The sequence below is a fragment of the Stomoxys calcitrans genome, chromosome 2, assembly GCF_963082655.1.
Source record: "Stomoxys calcitrans chromosome 2, idStoCalc2.1, whole genome shotgun sequence".
Classification (NCBI taxonomy): domain Eukaryota; kingdom Metazoa; phylum Arthropoda; class Insecta; order Diptera; family Muscidae; genus Stomoxys; species Stomoxys calcitrans.
In genome coordinates, this window is record NC_081553.1 from 197,701,759 (window position 1) to 197,716,858 (window position 15,100).

Below are 15,100 nucleotides of genomic sequence, written 5' to 3' on the forward strand. Positions count from 1 at the left end.
AAGTCAGAGTTTAAATTGAAATAACTGCCTTAGAATGCTTACTTTGTTTCCCTCATCATCAACGTAAGATTGTATGTTGTATGCATTATAACACATTTTCATATGACATACGAATCCGGCCCAAATGCATGCATTAAACGACCCCCTGGAGTCAACATTACGAAGTAGAAATCAATTGCTTGTTCTTGTAATTGCTTACCATGTTTGAGGTTGTTGTCTACGCTACAGTAAAAGTTTGAAGGTTTATTAGTAATAATTTTGAACGCATAGATGGCATTGTATTCACTGAAATGGAATCACTGTAAAAAATGATAACTAGTCTGTCAGCACGGAGACAATTTCGGTAGTTCAATGTTTAAGGGCTACTGCGAGTTATAGGCGCCTTGAAATAACCAATGGTCATCACACTCCCTCGGCTAGCGACCCTATGGTCAGGAAAGAGATTGTTCACCCATAGTAGCTTGACTTTCAATATCCTAATAAAATTTACACAGTTTAAGGCTCTATTACACGGCATGTAGTTGTGTATACACGCACACATGTATGTGTGCAGAAAGTGTGAGTACATGAGCACAAAATATGCGAGAAACGATAACAACAAAGAGAATGCAAATAAAAATCCGACAACTTAATTCTACACCAAAAGCAAATTTTATTTTACTTACTAAATTTAACGGAAAAACGAAGTGGTACCGGCAATAGTTTCAAGTGTTGCCACTTTAATAGTTTTTTGCCATTTTCCTCACTATAAACAGATTACTATTTTTCCGCCGATTTTCAGCCAACGTTTCGGCGAAATTTTGTATGGAGTTTGGCAGCATTCCGCTCGAAATGCTGAACAAAATACTCGGCTTAAAAGCAGATTATTACTTTTATGCCTATTTTTCGTCAACGTTTCGCCGACTTTTTTTATGTGGAGTTCGACAGCATTCCCCTCCAAAAGTTGAACTGAATACATTTCAATTATTCAGCCTTGAGGCTATTGGAAACAAGTTACAAGTTAAATGCTGGAAAAATTTTAATCATATTTTTATGTGTCAACGTTCTATTCTATCATGTCGCTAAACAGTGAAATTTCTTTAGAGATGACATTTGACGACGTCGGTTTAAGTTCTTACTGGGATAACAATGTTTTCAACAGCAGTACGCCGCCGCTTTTTTGTTATATCGACTTCGTAGCCTGGACGATGGCTACATGCCACTCCTTTTATGTATGTGTAAGTGTAAAGTGTAAAAAATTCCACAAAAATATTGTAATATTATAATCCCAAGGAGAAACCAAACATCGTACCAGGTAGAAAAAATTAAGGATAAAGTGAAAAACGGTCCACGGGTTTAATCCGCAAACGAATAATTAGCCAAGTGAATGAAAGTATTTCTTGCTCGTAAAGTATTTTGTATCCGAAGAAGAAAGAAGCAACGACGTGATAACAAAGGCAAAATTCATTCGGTTCGTAAAAGGGGAGTTCAAAAGTCGTCGGCGGTGAAGAAAATTGAAAATTAGTAGATTGGTGACTGCCATAGTGTAGTGCATTTAGCCATTGGGCCCGCTCTTTGTGTGTTAGTGTTCATATTCGTGGTGTTATCGTTTTACGGAGTATTTCCTTAGTAGTTCCTTAAAAATAAAATATTAATAAAGAAACATAGATAGTGAATTGTGGTGTCGCTGCTGGAATAAGCGGCATACGACGAACTTGCATGACTCACGCTACTACACATGCACCAGCAGCAGCAGCAAGGGAAACAAAACACCAAATGAGTCTCCTCATGAAGTAAAGCAACGAAGATCTATTCTCTGGGCAGAGACATCAACTCTGTGGGTGTAAACGTACATACAAGGTCGTTGTCGGCCATCTTCGCTGAGAAAATCCCCAAAAAAGTCACAGACCAACAAAATGTCCGGTTTTACTAGCTTAAAGGGCTGGTTTCGCAAGAAAGAGCCCATCTCGGAAATCGGCAATCCCACGAACTTTCAAAGACACTTCCATGTCTCACGCAATGAAGAGACAGGTGTTTTGGAAGGCTTGCCCGCCCCTTGGGTGCGTTTAATGAATGCCCAGATTACAAGGGATGAACAGGATAAGAATCCGGACGCAGCATATCAAGCGGTCAAATTCTACAATTATTCCATAAAAAAGAAAGAAAACGATGCCATCTTTAAACCATTTATCACTGAAGAAGCCATCCACGAAGAGTCCAAGGAAATCGATAACTATGTCAATTACAAGTATAAACACAAATCCCAAGATCTAGACAAGTCCGAAGATGATCGGAGTAGTGATGGCAGTGGTGGTGGCACCACAAGTGGCTCCAGCACCTGCGGCAGTAGCAGTAATAATAGTTTTAATGATAAGCAACACCAAAACAATGTGCGGTTGACCGGCTTGAATGAAGTCATCAAGGAATTGGAGTCCAACCTGGAGCATCAGCGGGAAACGCTAAAGCCTCAAATGGATGGTATAGGCGAACAGCCACCACCATTGCCTGCCAAAAAAACACAGACTTTACCGCCTAAGCCCCAAACAAAGCCTAAACCCAAGGGCATAACACACAAACATTCCAAAGGTTTAGCAGACTTGAGCAACCTCTCGACTCAAGATGATCGCACAATTAACACAGACACTATTATCATCAAGCCCGCTGCACAAGATGGTGGTGAGGGTGAGGGCGATGAGACTATACTACGCCGCTCCAAAGATAAACGCACGCAAAAAACCGATTCAGAGATCTATGAAGAGTTGAGGACCATTTGCAATTTAGATGATCCCCGAGAACGTTATAAGACCACCCAAGAGGTGGGCAAAGGTGCTTCGGGCATTGTATTTATAGCGGCCGATAAACAAACAGAAAATCAGGTAGCCGTCAAAACCATCGATTTAAAGAATCAGTCTTCCAAGGATCTCATTTTAACCGAGATTAGAGTACTGAAGGATTTCAATCACAAGAATCTAGTAAATTTCCTGGATGCATATCTTTTGGAACCCGAGGATCATTTATGGGTGATAATGGAATACATGGATGGTGGCCCCCTCACCGATGTGGTCACCGAGACTGTTATGAAGGAGCGACAAATTGCTTGTGTATGCCGTGAAGTATTATATGCCATAAGTTTCTTGCATTCCAAGGGCATTATACACAGAGACATCAAATCGGATAACGTGCTATTGGGCATGGATGGCTCAGTGAAGGTGACAGACTTTGGCTTTTGTGCCAACATTGAGGGCGACGAAAAGCGCCAGACAATGGTAGGCACTCCATATTGGATGGCCCCCGAAGTGGTCACACGTAAAAAGTATGGCAAAAAGGTGGACATATGGTCCATAGGTATTATGGCCATAGAAATGATTGAAGGCCAGCCGCCATATCTGTACGAGACACCTCTGAGGGCTTTATATCTAATAGCAGCAAATGGTAGACCCGATGTAAAGAGTTGGGACAAACTCAGTCCACACCTACAAGATTTCCTAGACTGCTGTCTCCAGGTGGAGGTGGATAAACGAGCCACAGCCGATGAGCTATTAACGCATCCGTTCCTAGGCGATTGCAGTGAACTGAAGGCTCTGGTGCCCAACATTAAGGCGGCCAAAAAGGTACTTCGAAAGGGTACATAGAAAAGGCCGTGCATAGGTATCTTTGTGCGTGCCTAGTAAAAACCAAACGTCATCATCATAGATTTAAAAACGAATGCAATTTGAACTTTGAATCCTTTGCGGCTGCGATGATTCCAAACTGCTGTAAATACATTTTTATACAAAAAAAAAAAAAAATAAAAAACACACACACACACACAACAAACGCAAAAACCCAATGCAATGCATGTATGTATAAGGTCAAAAGTAAATAATAAGTGATCAGTGAAAGACTACAAAGGAAAGAACGAGAGCGAGCGAGAGGGAAGATGAGTTATACTAAAATTATATACATTACAATATCAATCACATCTTGAGATGTGGTATCGGTGGTGGCGGTGGCCCAAACTTATGATATTTGTATTACCATACAAAATCCCGAACGAACGAACTTTGGAGCAGTTGCAATCATCATCCACATCCATGATGGTCATCACACTTACAATGCCAAAAGGAATTCCATTTGCAGTCGCTGGGCGATATTAACATACCAAGGCATTTCCTCAATCTTCTACTTGAAAGGTAAGAACCATATTCTTCCCCTCACATTAATTGTTTAAAAGAATTTCACACTTCTGCACATTTTAAAAATCGTAATAAACACTGGATAGATGTCTATGGAAGTTGGTGGGTGGGTGGGTGGGTGGGTGGATGTTTTCATCAAATCGGAAATACACACCACAATGATGTTTACATCATTTTCCAAATGCATTTCATTAAAAATTACCATTCGTTTTCTTTGATTCTCTCCTCTATGGCCCAGATGGTGGTGCTCTGTAATATTTGTTTATGTATTTTTCGGACGCATGAAGAATGTAAGAACATGGAACATACACACGTCGTATGATCTCTATCTTCTAAGTCATTCCTGAATGCGTGTGTTGTTTACTCATTATGATTATTATTACATATAATAGTATAATAATTCTGAGACATGCAATGCGTAAATATATATATATAGCCTAGTTAGAATTGAAAATACCACAAACCAACAAATTTGACTTGCCATCGGGTCGGTTGGTGGTGATTCATTATTTGAATACGCAAACAGATTTGTTTAAAATTATATTGTACCGTGTGTGTGTGTGTGTGCACTTGTTGTTTTGGATATCTTTTTCCATTGGCCAAAGTATATGAGTGCTTTGATGTGTTTAGCAACAATACTTTGCGAGTTCAAATTAATCATTGAATAATTACCAATTTGTAGTTTTTCAATTTCCAGGAAAAGGTGGGATATAAAACCGGTAAATTTTACTTGTCAAGTTCTTGTCCTATATTAGCCGAGCGCCATTACTTTTCCGTCCAAGGGGGTTTACTTTTAAATGTTAAAATTGCATACCTATTTGCTGGACTCGACATGCTTAGGTTAGGTTGGAAGAGGGCTTCGCTCGGATATCTTAAGTTTATTGTGTTTGCCTTAGAAGAAGGTAGACGATAAAAGAAGACAAGAAGAGCAGATAGAGATACTCCGTGGTAATGTACAAAAGAAGAGCAGAAACGGTAGGAGGAAAAACAAGTGAAATTCCCATTGATTTTTATACCCTACACCAGCACTGAGGTACTAGATATTATAAGTTTTTTCATTTGTTTGCAACGCTTAGAAGAAGAGGACCTAAACCCATTGATAGGTATACCGATCGACCCAGAATCACTTTCTGATTCGATTTAGTCATGTCCGTCTGTCCGTCTGTGAGTCCATGTATTCATCAATCAATCATCACGAAATTTTGCACATATTATTTTTTTGGCCCAAGGATGAACGCTATTGATTTTGCTAAAAATCGGTTCGGATATAGATAGCTCCCATCCGATTTGTACTCAAATCGCCGTAGTAACTACAATTTTCAAACGATCTGCACATTAATTGCCATTGATTGTTTTGCTACTGATCTTAAAATATCTGCAAAGTTTTATCAAAATCGGTTCAGATTTAGATATAGCTCCCATATATATGAGTCGCCCGATGTGCACTTTAATGGTCGTAGTAGCTGTAATTTTCAACCGATCTGCACAAATTTGGCATGTATTGTTTTATTACTGATTTTGACATATCTGCAAAATTCTATCTAAATCGGTTCAGATTTAGATATAGCTCCCATATATATGTATCGCTCGATTTACACTTTAATGGCCATAGCAGCTACAGTTTTCAACCCATCTGCACAAAATTTGGCATGGATTGTTTTGTTACTGATTTTCACATATCTGCAAAGTTTCATCGAAATTGGTTTAGATTTAGGTATAGCTCTCATATATATGTATCCCCCGATTTGCACTTAAATGGCCGTACTAGATACAATTTTCAACCGATCTGTACAAAATTTGGCACGGACAGCTTTGTTACTGTTTGCGAGATTTCATCAAAATCGTTTCAAATTTGGATGTAGCACCCATACATATTTATCGCCGGATTTGCACTTATATGGCCGTAGTAACAAAAATTTTCAAAAGATCTGTTTGAAAGTCGGTTCAGATTTGAATATAGCTCTCATATACATATATATTTATATTTTGCCCGGATTTATAATTCTAGGGTATTATATAGTCGGTTCAGCCCGACTTTTGCTTTTCCTTACTGGTTATATATTTAAATAAGAATTACTTTCTGTAGGTGCTTAAGATCACAAATTGTGAGATTAGTTTTTTGGGATCATACTTGAAATAGATCTTGGAGGTCATAAGAGATGTCATCTTGCAAACATCAGACAAATCTGATCAGAATTGGAGCCTTTAGGGAGTCACGACGTATACTTGGAAGATAGGTTTATATGGGTGCTATGTCAGGTTATGGATCGATATGGGTCAAACTTGGTCAGATGTAGGCGGTCAACAAAGAAGTCACTGTGCAAAATTTCAGCTAAAGTCGACCTCTAGAGGCTTACGAAGACAAATCGGGAGATGCTTTTTTATGGGAGCTATTGTATATCTAAACATGGATGAATTTGGCTCATTTGCAATCTGACCTACATCAATGAGCGGAAAGAGCTTTACTCTTAGAATGATTTCGACAGATGACGTGCAAAAGTCCGCCTTCGATCGCGATGTCAAAGACCTGATATAGCAATAACCAGTAAAGTCTGCTTTCAGTCAGTCAGTCCCATGGCAGCAGATTGTACGTTCCGGATTGATCCGATGGAGTTCTTCATCGTCGAAGGCTGCGCCTCAGTGTACAACACATTGCTACAACAACGACAACAGGCAGGAACGTCGCTGAGGCGGGTGTGGTGAATACCCTTAACACTGAATGTATTCGCCACCCTGCAACACACAGAACCATCCCATGAATCATTAGCGCAGTATTTGTGCAAAGCTCCTAATCAGATAAGAAGCCCCGGGAAGGGCTCGCTGATGCCGATAAACCATTCCTGGGCAGTTCTTCGGCCGCCTCTTTCCCCCTCAACCCTTGATGGCTTGGAACCGGTCCAAAAAGCTTTTTGCATCTTCTATACAGTCCCGACCTCACCTTGCCTGACGCTACATCCTTTAGCGTAGAGCTGGCAAATTATCGATAATCGAAACATTCGATATTTCTAATTATAAATATCGAAAGTATCCATACTATCGTTAATTTCCCCTCACCTACATATATTTGAAACTAAAAAGAGAAGTAAAAATCAGCAGAATCAATGTCAAATTAAAGACCGAATAAAACCAAATTTAATAAAGTCATTTGGAAGTCATGAGAGAAATCATTGTGCAAAATGTCAGCCAAATCGGATGAAAAAAGGGATATATTCAGTATCGGATTACCTCCTATTTTTCTTCCCTTTTGCAATTAATTGAACTTTTTTGATAGTTTCGATAGGAAAAATATCTATCGATTTTAAGAAAGAAATAATGTACCGATAATACCATCGATATTTTGCCATCTCTACTTCAGCGCCGTCTGACTGTCCAAGTTTATCATGACAGCAATTGGGCCACTTAGACGTTGTTGTTGCAGATGGCATGAGACTCTCCACTTGTTACGTTGCCAAGAGGTCGTATAACCCTGCGCATCTCTTCGGATCCGTCACTGTTGCCCCACCTATCACCCCTCTTGCAGGTTCGAAACTAACAGTAGACCACACCATGCCTATGCGGGCTCCCAAGCTACTTTGCTTCGATTGCTATATCTATAGATTCCATTTATGTCCATTGACCACCCCATTGATTGCTTTTGTAGTCACATTTGCATGTGGAGTCCCATGCTGTCTTGTCTCACACTAAAACTATCCGCTCGATACCGCTCTCACTGAGATTCTTCGCTCGATACCGCTGTATGAAGCATTCCATTACCCGCAACCTGTGGACACGCCCGTTAGCTCGCAGCTAAACTTCCGTGAAAACGATTAACATCACACATATTGAAGTTGCAGTTGGTCATAGCTAACCCGTGCCGGGTATTGATTTTTAGATTTAGTTTCCAGATTATGTGGTATGTTGTTGTTGTAGCAGTGTGTTGTACACATCCCTTGCCGATGTAGGAATCCATCGGGTCCTTCCAGATTGTGGGTCTGTTGTAGCTGTGTGTTGTATCTTTCGTCTGCTTGGTTCTGTTGAATATCCAAATCCAGGAACTCTGCGACTGTGCCATAACTCCAGAAGGGTCTGTAGATCGGAACAGCGAATCACGTCACGCTCGTCTGCGAGTATACCTTCCTGCGTCGGAAAGTTGGGGTATTCACCCGATTGGTATAAAGCGAGCGGCTGCTGAATTTCTTCTCAGCAATACATATATAAGGTTGCCCAAAAAGTAATTGCGGATTTTTCATATAGTCGGCGTTGACAAATTTTTTCACAGCTTGCGACTCTGTAATTGCATTCTTTCTTCTGTCAGTTATCAGCTGTTACTTTTAGCTTGCTTTAGAAAAAAGTGTAAAAAAAGTATATTTGATTAAAGTTCATTCTAAGTTTTATTAAAAATGCAGTTACTTTCTTTTAAAAAATCCGCAATTACTTTTTGGGCAACCCAATATATATGACGGAGATGGCAGCTCACTGAAGCGGCGATTTGTGTACTCTCTGAAGCCGTCCTAATCGTATTTTTTTTTGATTGACATATGTCCGGCGTTTAGAGATTATGAAATCCGATGTTCGGTTAATGGTAAAAATTATTAGAGGTGGTTCGATCCCAAAGAAATGATGACTTGCCAGGAAACGTTAAGACCTAAAGCTATAGGAAATCTGCTGTTCTCTTCAGGGCTGGAAAGTCTTACCTCGGATCGAAGTCGGAGCCCGAATACTCTGATTTTGAATTCATAACGTCAACTCTGGTTTTTATAGCCATACCTGCACGTGAAGCTGGCGATCCCCGTCAAGTTCTTATAGGCGAGCAAGCTCGTTGCCGTCCATACGACCGGGCGCCAATAACTCTCCTTTTTGTATCGAGCATCATAGTCATCATTAAGCAAGAGTTGGTGCCACCCGGCCTCTCACTGAGACTCTCCACTCGATACCGCAGTTGTCCGCGACTGCAGTTGCAGCTACTTCGTATGGAGCATTCCACTATCCGCAACCTGTGGACGCGCCCGGTAGCTCCCAGCTAAGGTTCACGTGACAACCCAGAACACCACACAGATTGGAGCTCAAAGTTCCAGCTTGTTTGATGCTCATATTTATCCCATTTCGGACAACTCTGGTCGTCTCCACAGCCCTGGCTCTGTCTAGAATGCATCTTGCCTCTCATGTTCCTGTGGTCTTGCTTCTCTTGTTACTTTGGTATTAAAATGGCCTGAAGTGGCTAATTGAGTGCCACTATAAGCTGACCTAATCTTAGATAATATTTCATTCTGATTGGGATGGTGATCATCCCAAGTTCGACCAAACTTAAATCTGTTCAAGCCGGGAATATTTGGTAAGGTCAGTACTGGAACTATACAATGACATAATAAATAAATCGGTTGCACATTGATTAATATGTCGATTGCATCAAATATGTTGGGGATTTGTTGCCAGTAGTTTAATACAATTGCTATAAACAGCATAATTAGGCTTAAGTTTTTACAAATTACATTTAGTACATTTTTTTTGGATCCTCTAGAAACGTATAAATGAAGTCTTTGTCATTTTCATTTACTACGTAGGTATTTTGAGCGTCTAATTTTTAAATCCCCATTCAAATTTCCAAATGGGTCATTCAAATCATTTCTTTGTCGCCGTGGTAAACGCCGCCGTCGTCGTCTTCATCTTGTCGTCATTCATCATTAATGTTTCAAATAGTCTTCGTCGTATAAATGATGTCGTTGACCTAATACTTTTAGGTTCTGCTTCTTCTTCTGGTTTTGTCAAATTATCTGCAGCAGATGTACTACTACTACACACTGCTCTCAACGGCAATGGTCTGAAAATGTTTGTGGCATTTCAAATTTTCCCCAATGTTAAATCAATTTCTAATGAATGAAGGCACAACAAGAACAACAACAATGAGAAATAATGAAATGAAAAAACTAAGAGGAGAAGGAAGAGGCGTATAGGGGGAAGGGGGTAATGCATCATCATTATAATACATTAACGATGAATGAAAACGAATTGAGATAGGAAAATCTTTCTTCACTAGCCAAAAAAAAAAAACTAATGAGCTCTCAATATAATAGAATGTGCATATATACTATGCCACACAGAAAAAAATAACACGAAATATTTTTCAATTAAATATTTAATTGAAAATAGAAAGGTTTTGAATTAAAAAATTAATTGAATCAATTATTTTTTCTTAAAATCTAAATTTTTTTAAATTGCGATCGTGGTTGAAATTATGGACAGTTTTCTATTAAAAAATTTATTGATTCAATATTTTTTTAATTGAATCTACAATTTTTTTAATTACGATCATGATTGATGATTGAAATTTTTTCAATTTTCAATTAAAAAATTAATTGTTTCAATCATTTTTTTTAATTGAATATGATTTTTTTCAATTACAGACGTGATTGCCATTTTTGCAACTGTCAAACAAGTAAAAGCATATTAAGTTCGGGCGGAACGAATCTTTTATACCCTCCACCATGGATCGCATTTGCCAAGTTCTTTAAATGACTTTTTCGAATAGAAAAACAACAGACATAGAAAAACACTACCTCCAAAATTTCAGGCAAATCCAATAATAATTGCGCCCTCCAGAGGCTCAACAAGTCAAACTGGGAGATCGGCAGCTCCATCAGGTTGTATACTGATTTAAACCATACTTAGAACAGTTATTGGAAGTCATACCAAAACGACATAAGCAAAACTTCAAACATATTTTTAATTGAATCGCAAAATATTTGAATTGCAAATTATTGTTAGACCCCATGACCCTTCTATTATAATATCTTCGATGTACACAATAAAAAATTTCAGAAATTTTTTGAATTAAAAATTTAATTAAAAAAACTTTTTCAATTATTCAATTTCAATTATTTGAATCAATAATTTTTTAATTAAATCTGAATTTTTTTCAATTAAAATGGTAATTGAAATTAAGACAGGTTGATATTAAAAAATTAACTGATTCAATCACTTTTTTATTTGAATATTTTTTTTTTTTCATTATAGTCGTGATTGAAATTTTTGCAATTTTATATTAAAAAATTAATCGATTCAATAAATTTTGTAATTGATGCAATTAATTTTTCAATTGAATCTGAAGCAATTTTCAATCACAATTCAATAAAATTTTTTAATTATTATTGATTGAATCAACCATTTATTTAATTGAATCGAAAAATGTCTGATTTACAAATTGTTGTTATTCCCCAAACCCCTTTATTTTGTAATATCTGCAATGTAGCCTTCAATTGATTTTATTAATGCTCCATATTACATATCGTCCCCTAACTGGAAGGAAATTTCGAAGGTCCATACGCGCCACATGTCCGTTAAAGCAACCCCATGGCAGCTGATTATACGAAATGGATTTCAAAAATAAGTTTAAAAAAATTTCAATCAGATTTTTAATAGGTTCAATTAATTGAAAAATTCGAAAATTTTTTATAATTTGTTTAATTGGATCAATTAAAAAATTAAATCAAAATTCCAAAATTTCCAATAATTTTTTAATATGCAACTTTAATTGATTTTTATACCCTCCACCATAGAATGGGGGTATACTAATTTCGTCATTCTGTTTGTAACTCCTCGAAATATTCGTCAAAGACCCCATAAAGTATATATTGGGTTGCCCAAAAAGTAATTGCGGATTTTTCATATAGTCGGCGTTGACAAATTTTTTCACAGCTTGTGACTGTAATTGCACTTTCTTCTGTCAGTTATCAGCTGTTACTTTTAGCTTGCTTTAGAAAAAAAGTGTAAAGTTCATTCTAAGTTTTATTAAAAATGCATTTACTTTCTTTTAAAAAATCCGCAATTACTTTTTGGGCAACCCAATATATGTTCTTGATCGTCTTGACATTTTAAGTCGATCTAGCCATGTCCGTCCGTCTGTAAGTCGAAACCACGCTAACTTTCGAAGAAGTAGAGATATCCGCTTGAAATTTTGCACAAATATTTCTTATTAGTGTAGGTCGGAAGGGATTGTAAATGGGTCATATTGGTCCATGTTTTGATATAGCTGCCATATAAACCGATCTTGGATCTTGACTTCTTGAGCCACTAGAAGACGCAATTCTTATCCGATTTGGCTGAAATATTGCATGACGTGTTTTGTTATGACTTCCAACATCTGTGCTTAGTATGGTGGAAATCAGTTCATAACCTGATATAGCTGCCATATAAACCGATCTTGGGTCTTGACTTCTTGAGCCACTAGAGGGCGCAATTGTTATCCGATTCAGCTAAAATTTTGCATGAGGTGTTTCGTCAGGACTTCCAACAACTGTTCCAATTATGGATGAAATCAGCCCATAACCTGATATGGCTGCCATATGAACCGATCTGGGGTCTTGACTTCTTGAGCCACTAGAGGGCGCAATTATTATCCGATTCTGCTGAAATTTTGCATGAGGTGCTTTGTTATGACTTCCAACATCTGTGCTAATTATGGTTCAAATCTGTCCATAACCTGGCGTAGCTGCCATATAAACCGATCAGGGGTCTTGATTCTTGAGCCTCTGGTGGGCGCAATTCTTAACCAATTTGGCTGAAATTTTGCATGAGGTGTTTCGTCAGGACTTCCAACAACTGTTCCAATTATGGATGAAATCAGCCCATAACCTGATATGGCTGCCATATGAACCGATCTGGGGTCTTGACTTCTTGAGCCACTAGAGGGCGCAATTATTATCCGATTCTGCTGAAATTTTGCATGAGGTGCTTTGTTATGACTTTCAACAACTGTGTCAAGAATCTTTCAAATCGGTCCATAACCTGGTATAGCTGCCATATAAACCGATCTGGGACTTGACTTTTTAAGCCCGGCCGAACTTAGCACGCTTTTACTTGTTTATTTTAATTATTTACTACTAATTACAAAAATTGTGACTGAAATTTCTCATTTACGTGATTGAACCAGTTTCAATTAAAAAATCGATTGGATCAATAAATTTCTTGAACGAAATCGATTTTTTTTCTGTGTAGTTTGCTGAAGAGTGAGAGAGAGAGAAACTGTATATATGTGTATGCATATATACAAATGTATATATGTACGCATGTTATATGGAGATTGATAACATTTGGTTATTGCCACATTTAAATTTTATTGCAATGAAAATGAAATAAGTCACACGTAATATAACATTAAAGCGAGGAAGAAATAATTTCATAACCCCATACTAAATACATACATAGTAATGGTAATAAAATATTATAGGGAGTATTGTTTTCTCTCACTCCCAAATAAAAGGAAATTAATTTCGAAAATCCCAACAGAGATAGACTTTGGTTGACTGGCTGGCTGACGACTACCCAATGGCCGGCCTTTCAAATAGACAACGAGATAGACAACACCAACAAACACTTCAAACTCATTTATTCCGTTGTATTTCATCTGCCATCACAATATGGCTTTGTTTTGAACATTTCATCTTGTGTGTGCATATATTATTAACAGCAGCAAAAAAGTAAAAAGCTCCGCTCAGATCCGATCCGATCCAAACCGATGTGTGTATTTATTTCTCATACTTTTTTCACCTATTCCTTACACTGCCACATTTTCTTTCATTTCCATTCCACTTCCACCACTTGGCTTTTGCCTTCGTCGGCGTGCGGCGTCAACGTCTCGCCCCCAGCACTCCCTGGGTGTTGTATGTGGGTATGATGTTTGTAATTTATTACGTTTTCTTTCCATTTTATATTCGGTATTTCAATTTAACGTAACACATTTACTTGGAATAAAAGATGAATCACACACATAAGATAATACTTTATACGCTCCAACACTAAACGTTGAGTTGTGGTGCCGTACGCTGCTGAATAATAGCTTATTGTTGCTTAGTTATAGGCTCGCGACTCGTCTCTTACCTACATGTTTGTGCTTGTCACGCAGGGTTAACAAAATCAAAAGTTGACAACGATTGGTGGTAGTTTTTGTTTTTTTGAATATTTAAAGTTCACAAATCGATTTGGCTGTGGCGAATTGCATTAAAAATACCAACGATGACAATGACCACCATGCACAGTAGCTGTAATTAAGAAAGAAATAATAAAATAAAGTCTACCTGGTCTAGCAAGGTGAGACTAAAGGTGTATAGAAGTAGTGGTTTTGGAGACTCAGTAGCCGTCTCAGCAGTGGTTGCTGAAAACTTATGTGAATAATCGCTATCATCCACATCCGCTAAAGCCTGGTGAATGAAAATACGCCAACGAGCCTAGAGAGAAGGGAGCTCGGTCTCTTCGACTCCCCCTTAATCGGGTCCTTTTTGGCTTCAGTAGCGGCATCACTTTGTCCATCTTCTAGACATCGGGTACTATAAGAGTGTTCAAAGACAGGTTGAGGACAGTAGTAAGGTACTCGACTCCAAGTAGATCCAGATTTTTCAACATCAGTTAAGAGATTCCGTTGGGACCCAACGCCTTGGATGATTTGGCGCCACGGTTGACATTCGTAACTTCGTCTATGATAAATTGTAATGGCTGTTCATCGGCTGGGGAGATCACCGATACAACAAATAGCTCTCCTCCTAGCCTTGCAACTCTCGGGATGCACAATAAATTGACGGTTGAACAAGTTGGCGCATCTCTTCGGATCAGTCACAGTTTCGTCGCCAAAAGTGATTGTGGTCCTGTCATCCTGTCTACCGGTGTTCGAGAGTGACTTAACAGACCACTTCTTGCCTAAACCGGTACCTAAGTTACATCGCTCAAAGTGTTCCAGCCAAAATGCCTAAACCGGTAGCCAAGTTACGTTGATCAAAGTGTTCCAGCTAAAAATTCAGCTTATGTTCGTTGTCTACCCTTCCTGAGGTAAGTGGGGTCCGTGCAACGAATCTGCCTGCACCGGAAAATTAGGACGCACTTGGGATAATCGACTGGCATGGATAAAGCTAGAGGCTGCTGCGTTAATGACGTTTGGTCTGTCACTACTGTGATCAGTGGTACCGTTTTTAGTAGGTTCC

At 38.4% G+C, this 15,100-nt stretch overlaps 1 protein-coding gene across 1 annotated transcript in view; it reads left to right on the forward strand.

The window, feature by feature from the left end:
* The first annotated feature begins 1,202 nt into the window (after window positions 1-1,202).
* Window positions 1,203-15,100, forward strand: part of LOC106081788 (serine/threonine-protein kinase PAK 2) — a 38,193-nt gene continuing 24,295 nt past the window's right edge. Inside the window, exon 1 of the mRNA XM_013243993.2 lies at window positions 1,203-4,151. Coding sequence (XP_013099447.1) covers window positions 1,896-3,611 — 1,716 coding nt within the window. The 5' untranslated portion in view covers window positions 1,203-1,895 and the 3' untranslated portion in view covers window positions 3,612-4,151. The remainder of the gene's footprint in view (window positions 4,152-15,100) is intronic.